The sequence below is a fragment of the Haliotis rubra genome, unplaced genomic scaffold (genome assembly GCF_003918875.1).
Source record: "Haliotis rubra isolate DU_JTF1 unplaced genomic scaffold, ASM391887v1 Scf524, whole genome shotgun sequence".
Taxonomy (NCBI): domain Eukaryota; kingdom Metazoa; phylum Mollusca; class Gastropoda; order Lepetellida; family Haliotidae; genus Haliotis; species Haliotis rubra.
This window is the reverse complement of record NW_025767218.1, coordinates 779,372-793,675: the sequence shown is the minus strand read 5'-3', so window position 1 is coordinate 793,675 and position 14,304 is coordinate 779,372. Positions and strand designations below refer to the sequence as shown.

At 37.5% G+C, this 14,304-nt stretch overlaps 1 protein-coding gene across 1 annotated transcript in view; it reads right to left on the bottom strand.

Annotated features, from left to right (window-relative positions):
* Positions 1–12,365: 12,365 nt before the first annotated feature.
* LOC124252781 (uncharacterized oxidoreductase MexAM1_META1p0182-like) overlaps positions 12,366–14,304 on the bottom strand; it is a 55,943-nt gene continuing 54,004 nt past the window's right edge. The window contains exons 7-10 of the mRNA XM_046686438.1: positions 13,874–13,943; positions 13,587–13,623; positions 13,017–13,077; positions 12,366–12,757 (exon numbers count right to left, since the gene is read on the bottom strand). Coding sequence (XP_046542394.1) covers positions 12,593–12,757; positions 13,017–13,077; positions 13,587–13,623; positions 13,874–13,943 — 333 coding nt within the window. The 3' untranslated portion in view covers positions 12,366–12,592. The remainder of the gene's footprint in view (positions 12,758–13,016; positions 13,078–13,586; positions 13,624–13,873; positions 13,944–14,304) is intronic.

The window sequence follows — 14,304 nt, the reverse complement described above, 5'->3', positions numbered from 1 at the left end:
AATATGCAACGACCTAATTTTCTTTTCCTTTCTTAAAAATATACCCTTTTTTTCGCCCACAGGACTTTCAAAATGAATTTCTGTTTTATTAACAACTGTCTCATTGCTGTTATGCATTTTATGATTTGACATTTAATGTAATCTCAACACTATTTTCAGCTTGTAGAATGCCTGTTGGTGAATGGGGAGGTGTATCTTCACAAATACAGCAGAAAAAGAAGCCTTCACATCCAATGTAGTATTTGGACAAGCCGGCCTGAAGTCTGTTGTTGGCAGTGTCTAATCAAGCTTACTCCCTTTGCTTCGATATGCTTTACCACCTTGTAGAAGTTGCAGTACTTGGACATGTAGGTACATTTAGTACATTTAAGTGTCCCAGTCCAGTTAAGGCAAAACAATGTCTCACTACCAAATTCCATCACTCGGTCATCCTCATCCATTAGAAATTTCTGACAGTGTCCCTTTAATTCCTCAGTGTGTAGTGTTTCAGTTTCCCAGACATGAAATAAGGGCTGTACATCAATCCCAGAAGCTGCTTAGATGTAAATAATAACAACTGACCCTTGTGGAATGTAATGTTACGGGTCTGAATTCACATTTTATTGACATGAGAGTGTTCGATATCTTAAAATTATCTCCCCTGTTTACGCAAATACATTGTGTCTTTCTCTAACCTAGTAACCCATAAATCACTGCAGAGAAGCTCTGTTCTTAGCTGATATTGCCACACACTGTTAATTGTCATTAAAAATATTCAGTTTAGGGCAGGGTAACCAATAAATTTCCAAAGTTATGTGGTCTTTTTCACTCTGTTCCCTCTAAACTGGCTTATACATGACATTGGCAAGTCTAACAGCCTCAAACCAATACATAGTCAATAATTTTGAATGTCTGGAAGTATTTCAAAGTCTTAGCTTGATGAATCAATAGATTCAAGTGTAAGTTCTTATCATGCTGTGGTCTAAAAGTGATTTCATCTGTTGAAGGGGTCATTTGCCTTGATCGACTAACAGGCGACAGGGTACTGTGGTCAGTGTTTCAGACTGCTAGGCATAATCCAACCCCTCACTTATTACATTCTGGCAAAGTTCATCATCCAGCCTTACATATGTCAGGATGTTAAAGCTGTTTAATGTTAAACCTGTCCAATTTCTGGCCTGAATTCCATGATTTTTGTCGTTCCAAATATATTTTGGATTGATATGATCAAGGCAGTCCCAGTCATGCATGGAATTCACCCATGGCCCCCCTTCTTTTGTGAAATAAGAGTAAACTCCCATGGTATATGTATGATTTGAAACCTTTCTCTATTAATGCAGAAGTGCATTTTGTATAGCTTTGGTGAAATAGACATGATATAACTCTTGCAGCTCTGTCAGTGCAGCAAATCCCTATATTCTTGTGCCATATAGATATGTTGGACAGGAAAAAGTATTGAAGCTTCATGCAATTTTATATTTTTTCTCAGAAGTTACATATATATACAGTACATAAATCACAGATTTGCCTAGGGCAAATGTTTCTAAATTTTCCTGTAGGGTTCGAGCACTTTTCAGTAATTCATACTTTACACGATTTCCTGTGTTTATTTCACCATGGAAACATGTTAGCATTAATGTAGAGGCAAATTTAAAGGTACTGGTTGTAAAAATAGGGCTGTTTTGAGTGGAATAGATTGTTTTAGTGTCCAGAATATGAACGTTGCTTCGTTTAGTGGTCGAACAGTGGGAAAAGACCCTCGAGGTGAGTCTTACCATCAAGTAGTGGTTCCCTGGCTTCTACATTTGTTGGAAGTGATGAATTTGATAACAAATTAGGTTAAAATCACCACTGCCACAACAATGTGAGTGTCTAACTTAATCTCCTGAGGGTCAATTTGAAGTCAAATGATATGAATATCATGAAATATGTTCACTGCTGACAACAGAACATGTCACAAACCCTTGTTTTAAATGCAAACAGTGTAGCATATGACCACTTCTTTCTGTCTGTCCCCTTTTGAATATGCAACGACCTAATTTTCTTTTCCTTTCTTAAAAATATACCCTTTTTTCGCCCACAGGACTTTCAAAATGAATTTCTGTTTTATTAACAACTGTCTCATTGCTGTTATGCATTTTATGATTTGACATTTAATGTAATCTCAACACTATTTTCAGCTTGTAGAATGCCTGTTGGTGAATGGGGAGGTGTATCTTCACAAATACAGCAGAAAAAGAAGCCTTCACATCCAATGTGGTATTTGGACAAGCCGGCCTGAAGTCTGTTGTTTGCAGTGTCTAATCAAGCTTACTCCCTTTGCTTCAATATGCTTTACCGCCTTGTAGAAGTTGCAGTACTTGGACATGTAGGTACATATAGCACATTTAAGTGTTCCGGTCCAGTTAAGGCAAAACAATGTCTCACTACCAAATTCCATCACTCGGTCATCCTCATCCATTAGAAATTTCTGACAGTGTCCCTTTAATTCCTCAGTGTGTAGTATTTCAGTTTCCCAGACATGAAATAAGGGCTGTACATCAATCCCAGAAGCTGCTTAGATGTAAATAATAACAACTGACCCTTGTGGAATGTAATGTTACGGGTCTGAATTCACATTTTATTGACATGAGAGTGTTCGATATCTTAAAATTATCTCCCCTGTTTACGCAAATACATTGTGTCTTTCTCTAACCCAGTAACCCATAAATCACTGCAGAGAAGCTCTGTTTTTAGCTGATATTGCCAAACACTGTTAATTGTCATTAAAAATATTCAGTTTAGGGCAGGGTAACCAATAAATTTCCAAAGTTATGTGGTCTTTTTTCACTCTGTTCCCTCTAAACTGGCTTATACATGACATTGGCAAGTCTAACAGCCTCAAAACAATACACAGTCAATAATTTTGAATGTCGGGAAGTATTTCAAAGTCTTAGCTTGATGAATCAATAGATTCAAGTGTAAGTTCTTATCATGCTGTGGTCTAAAAGTGATTTCATCTGTTGAAGGGGTCATTTGCCTTGATCGACTAACCGGCGGCAGGGTACTGTGGTCAGTGTTTCAGACTGCTAGGCATAATCCAACCCCTCACTTATTACATTCTGGCAAAGTTCATCATCCAGCCTTACATATGTCAGGATGTTAAAGCTGTTTAATGTTAAACCTGTCCAATTTCTGGCCTGAATTCCATGATTTTTGTCGTTCCAAATATATTTTGGATTGATATGATCAAGGCAGTCCCAGTCATGCATGGAATTCACCCATGGCCCCCCTTCTTTTGTGAAATAAGAGTAAACTCCCATGGTATATTTATGATTTGAAACCTTTCTCTATTAATGCAGAAGTGCATTTTGTATAGCTTTGGTGAAACAGACATGATATCACTCTGACAGCTCTGTCAGTGCAGCAAATCCCTATATTCTTGTGCCATATAGATATGTTGGACAGGAAAAAGTATTGAAGCTTCATGCAATTTTATATTTTTTCTCAGAAGTTACATGTATATACAGTACATAAATCACAGATTTGCCTAGGGCAAATGTTTCTAAATTTTCCTATAGTGTTCGAGCACTTTTCAGTAATTCATACTTTACACGATTTCCTGTGTTTATTTCACCATGGAAACATGTGAGCATTAATGTAGAGGCAAATTTAAAGGTACTGGGAGTAAAGATAGGGCTGTTTTGAGTGGAATAGATTGTTTTAGTGTCCAGAATATGAACGTTGCTTCGTTTAGTGGTCGAACAGTGGGAAAAGACCCTCGAGGTGAGTCTTACCATCAAGTAGTGGTTCCCTGGCTTCTACATTTGTTGGAACTGATGAATTTGATAACAAATTAGGTTAAAATCACCACTGCCACAACAATGTGAGTGTCTAAGTTAATCTCCTGAGGGTCAATTTGAAGTCAAATGATAAGAATATCATGAAATATGTTCACTGCTGACAACAGAACATGTCACAAACCCTTGTTTTAAATGCAAACAGTGTAGCATATGATCAATTCTTTCTGTCTGTCCCCTTTTGAATATGCAACGACCTAATTTTCTTTTCCTTTTTTAAAAATATACCCTTTTTTCGCCCACAGGACTTTCAAAATGAATTTCTGTTTTATTAACAACTGTCTCAATGCTGTTATGGATTTTATGATTTGACATTTAATGTAATCTCAACACTATTTTCAGCTTGTAGAATGCCTGTTGGTGAATGGGGAGGTGTATCTTCACAAATACAGCAGAAAAAGAAGCCTTCACATCCAATGTGGTATTTGGACAAGCCGGCCCGAAGTCTGTTGTTGGCAGTGTCTAATCAAGCTTACTCCCTTTGCTTCGATATGCTTTACCGCCTTGTAGAAGTTGCAGTACTTGGACATGTAGGTACATATAGTACATTTAAGTGTCCCAGTCCAGTTAAGGCAAAACAATGTCTCACTACCAAATTCCATCACTCGGTCATCCTCATCCATTAGAAATTTCTGACAGTGTCCCTTTAATTCCTCAGTGTGTAGTATTTCAGTTTCCCAGACATGAAATAAGGGCTGTACATCAATCCCAGAAGCTGCTTAGATGTAAATAATAACAACTGACCCTTGTGGAATGTAATGTTACGGGTCTGAATTCACATTTTATTGACATGAGAGTGTTCGATATCTTAAAATTATCTCCCTGTTTACGCAAATACATTGTGTCTTTCTCTAACCCAGTAACCCATAAATTACTGCAGAGAAGCTCTGTTTTTAGCTGATATTGCCAAACACTGTTAATTGTCATTAAAAATATTCAGTTTAGGGCAGGGTAACCAATACATTTCCAAAGTTATGTGGTCTTTTTCACTCTGTTCCCTCTAAACTGGCTTATACATGACATTGGCAAGTCTAACAGCCTCAAAACAATACATAGTCAATAATTTTGAATGTCTGGAAGTATTTCAAAGTCTTAGCTTGATGAATCAATAGATTCAAGTGTAAGTTCTTATCATGCTGTGGTCTAAAAGTGATTTCATCTGTTGAAGGGGTCATTTGCCTTGATCGACTAACAGGCGGCAGGGTACTGTGGTCAGTGTTTCAGACTGCTAGGCATAATCCAACCCCTCACTTATTACATTCTGGCAAAGTTCATCATCCAGCCTTACATATGTCAGGATGTTAAAGCTGTTTAATGTTAAACCTGTCCAATTTCTGGCCTGAATTCCATGATTTTTGTCGTTCCAAATATATTTTGGATTGATATGATCAAGGCAGTCCCAGTCATGCATGGAATTCACCCATGGCCCCCTTCTTTGTGAAATAAGAGTAAACTCCCATGGTATATGTATGATTTGAAACCTTTCTCTATTAATGCAGAAGTGCATTTTGTATAGCTTTGGTGAAACAGACATGATATCACTCTGACAGCTCTGTCAGTGCAGCAAATCCCTATATTCTTGTGCCATATAGATATGTTGGACAGGAAAAGTATTGAAGCTTCATGCAATTTTATATTTTTTCTGAGAAGTTACATGTATATACAGTACATAAATCACAGATTTGCCTAGGGCAAATGTTTCTAAATTTTCCTGTAGTGTTCGAGCACTTTTCAGTAATTCATACTTTACACGATTTCCTGTGTTTATTTCACCATGGAAACATGTTAGCATTAATGTAGAGGCAAATTTAAAGGTACTGGGAGTAAAGATAGGGCTGTTTTGAGTGGAATAGATTGTTTTAGTGTCCAGAATATGAACGTTGCTTCGTTTAGTGGTCGAACAGTGGGAAAAGACCCTCGAGGTGAGTCTTACCATCAAGTAGTGGTTCCCTGGCTTCTACATTTGTTGGAACTGATGAATTTGATAACAAATTAGGTTAAAATCACCACTGCCACAACAATGTGAGTGTCTAAGTTAATTAATCTCCTGAGGGTCAATTTGAAGTCAAATGATATGAATATCATGAAATATGTTCACTGCTGACAACAGAACATGTCACAAACCCTTGTTCTAAATGCAAACAGTGTAGCATATGATCAATTCTTTCTGTCTGTCCCCTTTTGAATATGCAACGACCTAATTTTCTTTTCCTTTTTTAAAAATATACCCTTTTTTCACCCATAGGACTTTCAAAATGAATTTCTGTTTTATTAACAACTGTCTCATTGCTGTTATGGATTTTATGATTTGACATTTAATGTAATCTCAACACTATTTTCAGCTTGTAGAATGCCTGTTGGTGAATGGGGAGGTGTATCTTCACAAATACAGCAGAAAAAGAAGCCTTCACATCCAATGTGGTATTTGGACAAGCCGGCCCGAAGTCTGTTGTTGGCAGTGTCTAATCAAGCATACTCCCTTTGTTCGATATGCTTTACCGCCTTGTAGAAGTTGCAGTACTTGGACATGTAGGTACATATAGTACATTTAAGTGTCCCAGTCCAGTTAAGGCACCACAATGTCTCACTACCAAATTCCATCACTCGGTCATCCTCATCCATTAGAAATTTCTGACAGTGTCCCCTTAATTCCTCAGTGTGTAGTATTTCAGTTTCCCAGACATGAAATAAGGGCTGTTCATCAATCCCAGAAGCTGCTTAGATGTAAATAATAACAACTGACCCTTGTGGAATGTAATATTAGGGGTCTGAATTCACATTTTATTGACATGAGAGTGTTCGATATCTTAAAATTATCTCCCCTGTTTACGCAAATACATTGTGTCTTTCTCTAACCCAGTAACCCATAAATTACTGCAGAGAAGCTCTGTTTTTAGCTGATATTGCCAAACACTGTTAATTGTCATTAAAAATATTCAGTTTAGGGCAGGGTAACCAATACATTTCCAAAGTTATGTGGTCTTTTTCACTCTGTTCCCTCTAAACTGGCTTATACATGACATTGGCAAGTCTAACAGCCTCAAAACAATACACAGTCAATAATTTTGAATGTCGGGAAGTATTTCAAAGTCTTAGCTTGATGAATCAATAGATTCAAGTGTAAGTTCTTATCATGCTGTGGTCTAAAAGTGATTTCATCTGTTGAAGGGGTCATTTGCCTTGATCGACTAACAGGCGGCAGGGTACTGTGGTCAGTGTTTCAGACTGCTAGGCATAATCCAACCCCTCACTTATTACATTCTGGCAAAGTTCATCATCCAGCCTTACATATGTCAGGATGTTAAAGCTGTTTAATGTTAAACCTGTCCAATTTCTGGCCTGAATTCCATGATTTTTGTCGTTCAAAATATATTTTGGATTGATATGATCAAGGCAGTCCCAGTCATGCATGGAATTCACCCATGGCCCCCCTTCTTTTGTGAAATAAGAGTAAACTCCCATGGTATATGTATGATTTGAAACCTTTCTCTATTAATGCAGAAGTGCATTTTGTATAGCTTTGGTGAAATAGACATGATATAACTCTTACAGCTCTGTCAGTGCAGCAAATCCCTATATTCTTGTGCCATATAGATATGTTGGACAGGAAAAAGTATTGAAGCTTCATGCAATTTTATATTTTTTCTCAGAAGTTACATATATATACAGTACATAAATCACAGATTTGCCTAGGGCAAATGTTTCTAAATTTTCCTGTAGGGTTCGAGCACTTTTCAGTAATTCATACTTTACACGATTTCCTGTGTTTATTTCACCATGGAAACATGTTAGCATTAATGTAGAGGCAAATTTAAAGGTACTGGGAGTAAAGATAGGGCTGTTTTGAGTGGAATAGATTGTTTTAGTGTCCAGAATATGAACGTTGCTTCGTTTAGTGGTCGAACAGTGGGAAAAGACCCTCGAGGTGAGTCTTACCATCAAGTAGTGGTTCCCTGGCTTCTACATTTGTTGGAACTGATGAATTTGATAACAAATTAGGTTAAAATCACCACTGCCACAACAATGTGAGTGTCTAACTTAATCTCCTGAGGGTCAATTTGAAGTCAAATGATATGAATATCATGAAATATGTTCACTGCTGACAACAGAACATGTCACAAACCCTTGTTTTAAATGCAAACAGTGTAGCATATGATCAATTCTTTCTGTCTGTCCCCTTTTGAATATGCAACGACCTAATTTTCTTTTCCTTTTTTAAAAATATACCCTTTTTCACCCATAGGACTTTCAAAATGAATTTCTGTTTTATTAACAACTGTCTCATTGCTGTTATGGATTTTATGATTTGACATTTAATGTAATCTCAACACTATTTTCAGCTTGTAGAATGCCTGTTGGTGAATGGGGAGGTGTATCTTCACAAATACAGCAGAAAAAGAAGCCTTCACATCCAATGTGGTATTTGGACAAGCCGGCCTGAAGTCTGTTGTTGTTGGCAGTGTCTAATCAAGCATACTCCCTTTGTTCGATATGCTTTACCGCCTTGTAGAAGTTGCAGTACTTGGACATGTAGGTACATATAGTACATTTAAGTGTCCCAGTCCAGTTAAGGCAAAACAATGTCTCACTACCAAATTCCATCACTCGGTCATCCTCATCCATTAGAAATTTCTGACAGTGTCCCCTTAATGCCTCAGTGTGTAGTATTTCAGTTTCCCAGACATGAAATAAGGGCTGTTCATCAATCCCAGAAGCTGCTTAGATGTAAATAATAACAACTGACCCTTGTGGAATGTAATATTAGGGGTCTGAATTCACATTTTATTGACATGAGAGTGTTCGATATCTTAAAATTATCTCCCCTGTTTACGCAAATACATTGTGTCTTTCTCTAACCCAGTAACCCATAAATTACTGCAGAGAAGCTCTGTTTTTAGCTGATATTGCCAAACACTGTTAATTGTAATTAAAAATATTCAGTTTGGGGCAGGGTAACCAATACATTTCCAAAGTTATGTGGTCTTTTTCACTCTGTTCCCTCTAAACTGGCTTATACATGACATTGGCAAGTCTAACAGCCTCAAAACAATACACAGTCAATAATTTTGAATGTCGGGAAGTATTTCAAAGTCTTAGCTTGATGAATCAATAGATTCAAGTGTAAGTTCTTATCATGCTGTGGTCTAAAAGTGATTTCATCTGTTGAAGGGGTCATTTGCCTTGATCGACTAACCGGCGGCAGGGTACTGTGGTCAGTGTTTCAGACTGCTAGGCATAATCCAACCCCTCACTTATTACATTCTGGCAAAGTTCATCATCCAGCCTTACATATGTCAGGATGTTAAAGCTGTTTAATGTTAAACCTGTCCAATTTCTGGCCTGAATTCCATGATTTTTGTCGTTCCAAATATATTTTGGATTGATATGATCAAGGCAGTCCCAGTCATGCATGGAATTCACCCATGGCCCCCCTTCTTTTGTGAAATAAGAGTAAACTCCCATGGTATATTTATGATTTGAAACCTTTCTCTATTAATGCAGAAGTGCATTTTGTATAGCTTTGGTGAAACAGACATGATATCACTCTGACAGCTCTGTCAGTGCAGCAAATCCCTATATTCTTGTGCCATATAGATATGTTGGACAGGAAAAAGTATTGAAGCTTCATGCAATTTTATATTTTTTTCTGAGAAGTTACATGTATATACAGTACATAAATCACAGATTTGCCTAGGGCAAATGTTTCTAAATTTTCCTGTAGTGTTCGAGCACTTTTCAGTAATTCATACTTTACACGATTTCCTGTGTTTATTTCACCATGGAAACATGTGAGCATTAATGTAGAGGCAAATTTAAAGGTACTGGGAGTAAAGATAGGGCTGTTTTGAGTGGAATAGATTGTTTTAGTGTCCAGAATATGAACGTTGCTTCGTTTAGTGGTCGAACAGTGGGAAAAGACCCTCGAGGTGAGTCTTACCATCAAGTAGTGGTTCCCTGGCTTCTACATTTGTTGGAACTGATGAATTTGATAACAAATTAGGTTAAAATCACCACTGCCACAACAATGTGAGTGTCTAAGTTAATCTCCTGAGGGTCAATTTGAAGTCAAATGATATGAATATCATGAAATATGTTCACTGCTGACAACAGAACATGTCACAAACCCTTGTTTTAAATGCAAACAGTGTAGCATATGATCAATTCTTTCTGTCTGTCCCCTTTTGAATATGCAACGACCTAATTTTCTTTTCCTTTTTTAAAAATATACCCTTTTTTCACCCATAGGACTTTCAAAATGAATTTCTGTTTTATTAACAACTGTCTCATTGCTGTTATGGATTTTATGATTTGACATTTAATGTAATCTCAACACTATTTTCAGCTTGTAGAATGCCTGTTGGTGAATGGGGAGGTGTATCTTCACAAATACAGCAGAAAAAGAAGCCTTCACATCCAATGTGGTATTTGGACAAGCCGGCCCGAAGTCTGTTGTTGGCAGTGTCTAATCAAGCATACTCCCTTTGCTTCGATATGCTTTACCGCCTTGTAGAAGTTGCAGTACTTGGACATGTAGGTACATATAGTACATTTAAGTGTCCCAGTCCAGTTAAGGCAAAACAATGTCTCACTACCAAATTCCATCACTCGGTCATCCTCATCCATTAGAAATTTCTGACAGTGTCCCCTTAATGCCTCAGTGTGTAGTATTTCAGTTTCCCAGACATGAAATAAGGGCTGTTCATCAATCCCAGAAGCTGCTTAGATGTAAATAATAACAACTGACCCTTGTGGAATGTAATATTAGGGGTCTGAATTCACATTTTATTGACATGAGAGTGTTCGATATCTTAAAATTATCTCCCCTGTTTACGCAAATACATTGTGTCTTTCTCTAACCCAGTAACCCATAAATTACTGCAGAGAAGCTCTGTTTTTAGCTGATATTGCCAAACACTGTTAATTGTAATTAAAAATATTCAGTTTGGGGCAGGGTAACCAATACATTTCCAAAGTTATGTGGTCTTTTTCACTCTGTTCCCTCTAAACTGGCTTATACATGACATTGGCAAGTCTAACAGCCTCAAAACAATACACAGTCAATAATTTTGAATGTCTGGAAGTATTTCAAAGTCTTAGCTTGATGAATCAATAGATTCAAGTGTAAGTTCTTATCATGCTGTGGTCTAAAAGTGATTTCATCTGTTGAAGGGGTCATTTGCCTTGATCGACTAACCGGCGGCAGGGTACTGTGGTCAGTGTTTCAGACTGCTAGGCATAATCCAACCCCTCACTTATTACATTCTGGCAAAGTTCATCATCCAGCCTTACATATGTCAGGATGTTAAAGCTGTTTAATGTTAAACCTGTCCAATTTCTGGCCTGAATTCCATGATTTTTGTCGTTCAAAATATATTTGGGATTGATATGATCAAGGCAGTCCCAGTCATGCATGGAATTCACCCATGGCCCCCCTTCTTTTGTGAAATAAGAGTAAACTCCCATGGTATATTTATGATTTGAAACCTTTCTCTATTAATGCAGAAGTGCATTTTGTATAGCTTTGGTGAAATAGACATGATATAACTCTTACAGCTCTGTCAGTGCAGCAAATCCCTATATTCTTGTGCCATATAGATATGTTGGACAGGAAAAAGTATTGATGCTTCATGCAATTTTATATATATTTTTTTTTTATAAATCAGTATCACATGCTCCGTGCGCGTGCAAGTCAAGAGAGACAGAGACATGTGATTGGATAAAATAGTGTAAGATGTTTGTTTTTTAAAAGTACATCCAACCAGTAATTAAAACTGACCACAATTTTAAGTATTTAATGCTGTCATTTTTATCACCATCACTTATGCTTATTGTGTGTACAGATATTTTCCAGTAGGTGACATTTGGTGCGGAACTGGGGTTGATGTGTTCCGCTTCCTTTGCTCGCAAAACGAGCCTAACAAATTGGCCAGATATTGTGTTTTTATGGTAGTTTAAAGGCCAGAGTGTACATGGAATGGCTGTTGATAGCTTGTCTATTTTTTTTAAAATTATAAGGTTACTATAGAAGTCTATGGGAAAACATTTGGTGATGTGTAACCACAAAGTCTAATAATTGCAACAAAGCCGAATTTTGCACAGTCACATGAAATCGACAGACCAACTCTGATGATTTGTCTCATAATTTTGGACACCCGAATATATATAATATATGCTATCATTATTTTGTTGACACTTTTCTCTATGTTTGCGAGGGGGACCACTTGCTATTAGAACAGCCAGGTAATCAACAAGCGTGTGTAGTGTAATTTCAAATTCACACCTGCTGCACGGCCATCTGGCTGTTCTACCAATTTTATGCAGTGATTAAATGTTGTGTTAGTGAACAATTCATCGGTCTCAATTGAAATCAAACGGACTTTAATCATATTTGACATATATTTACAACCAATAGCAACCTGTAGTGACGTTTAGAAATGTTGATGCTGAAGGATGTCCGGGTGAGGGGATACTGCAGCTGTAGCCACCCACCCCCTCCCTCACCAACATCAACACCAGTGCTTTACCAGAAAAAACAGACTTTCAGAAAACGTTTCCCGAATAAATATTTATTTGTTTAACACAAGTGGAACAATATACGATTTTGATAAATAACATTGTATTCTTATTAGTAATTATAATATTTCAGAATTATTTCAGAATTTTCAAGATTTGTCCAGTAAACACAAAAATTACCTCTTTTTCCATGTCGTTACATTGTCAGTGGCACACATACGAATGTTCCTTACAAAATGTAATGGTGTAGGTCTCATTTTCTATCCAAGGGCTGGTGTGGTCATTGAGAGCCCACCATCGGCCCTGAAACACTCCCCAGTTACAAAGGCTGCTTTATCCGAGGCTAGGAAGGCCACAATGTGACCCATTTCTTCTGGGGTACACGCTCGACCAATTGGTGTCGCCTGTCTTATAGCTTTATCCATCTGAAAGAAAAAGAGTGAATGAATTAGAAAAAGAATGTAGTATATGTATCGTAATCAATGAGTAAATTGGGCGCTAGTTCTATACGCTTATAAGCTCTTCCCCGCCCCACTTGGGAAGTCTGCGATTTACAATACGGTAGGATCTGTTTGTTGCATGATCATGTTCGTTACCACTGAGTGTTGTGATATCAAAACAACGTGAAAGGTTCCCATGCTATAATCACAGGTTTCCACTCAGGGTGTGGTGGGTTAAACGTACCTGGTCGGATACTTCTTTAGTCAACACCTTTGACATTATGTTGCTGGGTACATAGCCTGGACTGTAACAATGGAAACAACACAGTAAAAACATCTATCAACACGAATGCATCACTAGCAGTGACTGTAACACTTTAAATCAATACAATGACGGTATATCAGAATAAACCAACAGACTAGGTGAAAGTATATGGAATAATAGCAAGAAATTAAGTGTAACTCACTAACAACCAAAAACGTAAAAGACATGCACGATGACATAAAACATTCACACAATTCAGTTGACGTCATGTGCATCCTTGACAACTGAGTCTGCAGAGTAAGTCGACAGCTTTGAAAACATTTTTTGGAGCAATGTGATGCAATATTATGTATGTGATATTCATTTGCAATATCTTCTACAACGTTTCAGAAGGAATTACGACAAATGAAAACATATGATGTATAATGCTCAGTTTATTGAATCTCATTTTAAACTGAACTTAAATGAATCTAAGTGACACTATTCCTCATCTCCTCATAGCCATAGGAATCTCGACAGCAAATATTGTTTTTTTCTGGTTGTACTTACTTGATTGAATTGACACGTACACCACGTGATGCCAGTTCTGTGGAAAGAAATTATTTTGTTGTTTATTTGTTCCTTACCGATGCTTGGACAGTAAGATTGCCTTCAGTGACAGGTAAGCATGGTTTAGGACACAATCTAACACGGATTCTTTAATGATTAAATTAAAAGCATCGCTTTTAAATCTAAGATTCTTACATCCTCAAGTGTTCAAGACATGAAGGACTTCCATTAGATTTATATGTTTTGAGTGAGTAAATCGGTTTACTGATACTCTCATATATACTTACCTTGAGCAAGGTATCTTGTGAATGTATCTAAGGCCGCCTTCGACATGATATAGACACCTGTATTCGGCATCTGAACGGAAAAAGAATGAAACATTTGGTCAAAGGCCTTTATATGACATACGAAAATAGCAGGAGCAGTCTGTTCATTTCATTCTATTTAGATGTGCAAAAGGGATGATGTATATTCAGGGTCTTTGAACCTGGAAAGGAAAGGAACTCACATTGTGACCATTAACTCTTTCTTTACTCACACAACACTCATTTTGGTCATACAGCATCCGACCGCCTCCCTGGTGTACTGGTTAGAGCGTCCGCCCGGAGTGCGGAAGGTCGCAGGTTCGATCCCCGACCGCGTCATACCAAAAGACGTTAAAATATGGTACTTGTTGGTCCCTGCCTGGCGTTCAGCATTAACGGGTACAACAAGGACT